Here is a 4042-nt window from a genome sequence, read left to right as displayed (position 1 = left end):
CGATATCCAAACTATGATTCAGTTCAGAGAATCGAGGAAGTGTGTCATGCTGACATATATAGGTACTCGATAATAACAATCCGGACGTTCTTGTCATTGGAAACTCCGTATATAAGCGTGAACAATACGTATTTCATGTTATTCAGCCGACGACTGTCTCTGAAAAACGTACTGGGACTGTGGGTAATCTGCTTTTAAACTAAGACTGCCTGTTGCAACAAAATTGAATACGAAACATGGCAAACTCTCTAGTTTGGTGGACGATTTTCGTACTGTCATCAATATCATGTATCAACGGTAGGTATTGTAAAGATTTAGTAGTCTCATTTATCGTTACTTTGTGCTATTTTTGATATTGAAAATACTTTATTTCAAAGTTTAACGTGTCAATAGTTGTTTTAGCTGTCGATAAGTCAGTAATGTATGTCATCAGCGGGCCATCTCCATCTGTACTACCCGGTCACATTGAAAACAAACTTTGATTTTGAGTGTGTATAGAACACATCGAGTGATATACGTAAAACATAATAAACTAGTTTGAGTTATATTATGGGTTTATCATAAGAGTTTCACTTTCGTTTAATGTCAGTGTAACGTAGTGTATTTCATCTACCTCGACTTTCTCTAGTCTATATGTGGCTGTCAGCTATTGGGATTTCTCTTATGGTTTTTACACAACAACAATTGCATTCAAAAATTGACTTATACTACTGAGCATGTCAACGACACTAAAGTCACATTGTATGTACATGTAGTGTTCTCATATATAGTGCAGGGGAATTATTTTATATTATATCATACTATAAAGTATTTGTTTGTTTGTTTGTTTGTTTGTTTGTTTGTTTGTTTGTTTGTTTATATTTGATTGCTTTTTTTAGTCTTTTCCAAATCATTAGTATTAACACAATGACTCCTGTCAATTCTCGTAAGCCAGCCAATATTTTTTTTTCGATCCGGGAAATATATAAACCGGTTGCCGCTTTTGTTGACTCGGACGCATTTCGTGCGTCTCGGACGGTGCCGTAAAGAGGCCTGATGTCTTACGACGATACATGTTTCCGTTGTTAAACATTACATTTGTGTCAATGATCAGGATAATTTCATTTAATTCTCCATTTACATTATTTTTAGGTCAAAATAATTCAACTGATGCAACAGAAGAACTTGTATCCGTCAAACTGACCGTCTTTGATGAGATCAACAAACCGTACGAACGTCTTGGTTCGTACGTTACTGAAGTGCCGAGTGGTTCTAATGCCTACGATGTCATGGTGAAAATAGAAGAGGAAAACCCAGGCGAATTTAGGTAAACTTATCGTTTGCATTATGGTTGCATTCCTTCATCGCTGCTGCGTAATATTCCAAACGTCCGAAGATATTTCGACTGTTCGAGTCGATATTTTTTTTATTTGTGGCATACTTTGTTCACAATGCTATACCATCTATACGGGCCAGTCAGGGCGGGAAATAAAAAAAAAACATACTCAGCCGTTAATTTTATTTCATTCCGGAGCCCGGTAATAAAGTTAGAATAGTGCACGTGGTTGTCTAGTCACATATATCTAAAAGCTAGTAAGGCTGGTACTGTAAACAATCTTGCATATTTTTCATTACAGTTTTTCTTGACTTTTTTGCTCCTAGTTTTCTTGCAACAGAATTTCCTGGACTGGGATATTACATCACCGCCATCAACGGTATATCGGAAAATGTCGATGAAAGGCTGTTTTGGGGTTTCTATATATTTAACCGATTTTCAGACGTCGGTAAGTTTATTCAAAGGAATTAATTTCACAAAGTCACCTAAGATGGAACAAATACGACGACTCAAATCGGGGGAATACACAGACGAGAAGAGAACATCATATACATTATATATAGAGCATTTTTTTTTGCTGGACGAACATTGTAACAGCTCTTTTTTTCACAATTTTTGTCAAGTTGATTGTCAACGTATTCGCAGCAGAGACAGACACAATACTACAGTATATTAAAGTGCTAGAACATACATATCCTTGTACAATCTATGTTTATTAATTTTTGGATTATGTCTGCTACTTTTCAGGTGTCAGCTCATATTATCCCGAAGACGGTGATCACATCATATGGAAGTATATGACTTGTAAGTCACAATCATCAGTCTGTCTGTCTGTCTGTCTGTCTGTCCGTCTGTCTGTCTGTCTGTCTGTCTATCTCTATAATGTATGTATGTATGTATGTATGTATGTATGTGTGTGTGTGTATGTATGTATGTATGTATGTATGTATGTATGTATGTATGTATGTATGTATGTATGTATGTATGTGTGTGTGTGTGTGTATGTATGTATGTATGTATGTATGTATGTATGTATGTATGTATGTATGTATGTAATCTCTCGGTGAAATGAGAATTTTTCAAATAATTTTGTTTTTCAGATTTGTCTGTAAATGTTACAATAATCAACCAACTTGATAAGGACAAGGTGTTGGGTTCGTACAAGTTGGATTACGTGAATCGCGGAACTAGTCTCTACCAAGTTTTACTCAAATTGGAGGATATGACGGACCACGAGTTCAAGTAAGCGACGTTTGTTTTACACGTTTACCTATATGAGAGCTGATAGACATTTAGTAAACTGCATTTGCATTGCGTACAAGATCACCATTTTTTTCACTGTGTGGTTGTTATACTAGCTATCATATGACGTCACAAAGACACCTTTATCACGTGACACGACCACTTTCTGCTAACTGTGAATGACTCACTAGTTCCTTGTTGCGTTATATACGAAACTGCAATTACGAATATTCTGGCCAGTGAGTAATACGTGCATGATAATGAACATTTATCAGATCATCGCTTTAAGTAAAGGAAAAGGAATAAATCTAGTTGACAATTAAAAATATATACATCAACACCGTTTCACAAATTAATAAATCCCGTCTTTTCTCGCCACTGTTCTCGTACCTTCTTTAACAGCAACGGTATTTAGACACGAGTGCACATATTTTTTCCGATATTTTCTGAAATATGACAAACCAATATTGTATTTATACATGATTTTCTTGTGTTTCAGTTTTGTTACAAGTACCTATGCCAGACTTGGTCACTATGTCGAAGCCATTTATGACATCTGGGCTGACATGGAAAAGAAACTTTTCTGGGGAATATACAACAACGACAAGTTTTTAGACAAGGGTAAATAAAAACGTCATTCTACATCGTTTCATCTCACTCAAGCAATACAATCAATCAACACGTGCTTTTGGTGAAAAGTCGTGAATATAGTCTGTTCTCTGTGTTAAAACTACTTTTGAATGTTTAATTCTAATGTTGAGTGTAATTTATTTATTCGTTATTAGTTACTATTATTTATTCACAATAATTGTCTTTAGCTATTACCCTCTATCTGTGGCTGTTATCAGATAATTCTTTAAGAATGCACATACGATGTTAATTACTTCACCACACCCATATCCCCATCCCTTCCGTCAACATTAACTGAGTTTAATCCAATTCATGTCACTCATCGTCGTAAACCACAGCCTCTTTTACGGCAGTTATGTCACTCATCGTCGTAAACTATAGCCTCTTTTACGGCAGTTATGTCGCTCATCCTCGTAAACTCCATCCTCTTTTACGGCAGTTATGTCACCCATCGTCGTAAACTATAGCCTCTTTTACGGCAGTTATGTCACTCATCGTCATAAACCCCACCCTCTTTTACGGCACCGTCCAAGACGTACCTTTTAAACGTTATTTCGCAGTATGGTGGAATAAATAACAGCTCTGGTTTGCGATAATGATATCGATGTCACTGCTTATAGCGAGAATGATTTCTTTCATTGCTGGACCATTATCAAATGCCAATTTTTTCTTGACCATTCTCATAATTTTCACTCTTTTTACTATTTACAGGAGTCGATTGTTTTTTCCCTGAACACGGCGACAACATCAAATTTCAGTTCATGGCGTATGCAGAGGGAGGCGACACGGTTGAGGATGACAGTAATGACAGTAATGATGCCGAGTCCGGTGCTTTCAGGTGGACCAGTACATTTA

At 36.3% G+C, this 4042-nt stretch overlaps 1 protein-coding gene across 1 annotated transcript in view; it reads left to right on the top strand.

Moving 5' to 3' along the window:
* Nucleotides 1-111: 111 nt before the first annotated feature.
* LOC144448890 (uncharacterized) overlaps nucleotides 112-4042 on the top strand; it is a 4041-nt gene continuing 110 nt past the window's right edge. The window contains exons 1-7 of the mRNA XM_078139232.1: nucleotides 112-297; nucleotides 1132-1306; nucleotides 1642-1763; nucleotides 2063-2119; nucleotides 2416-2557; nucleotides 3057-3178; nucleotides 3899-4042. The exon at nucleotides 3899-4042 is cut by the window's right edge and continues 110 nt beyond it. Of these exons, the coding sequence (XP_077995358.1) occupies nucleotides 237-297; nucleotides 1132-1306; nucleotides 1642-1763; nucleotides 2063-2119; nucleotides 2416-2557; nucleotides 3057-3178; nucleotides 3899-4042 (823 nt within the window). The 5' untranslated portion in view covers nucleotides 112-236. The remainder of the gene's footprint in view (nucleotides 298-1131; nucleotides 1307-1641; nucleotides 1764-2062; nucleotides 2120-2415; nucleotides 2558-3056; nucleotides 3179-3898) is intronic.

This window comes from Glandiceps talaboti, chromosome 18, assembly GCF_964340395.1.
Source record: "Glandiceps talaboti chromosome 18, keGlaTala1.1, whole genome shotgun sequence".
NCBI lineage: Eukaryota > Metazoa > Hemichordata > Enteropneusta > Spengelidae > Glandiceps > Glandiceps talaboti.
Note: the sequence above shows the minus strand (reverse complement) of the source record. Positions and strands in the feature narration are given on the sequence as shown.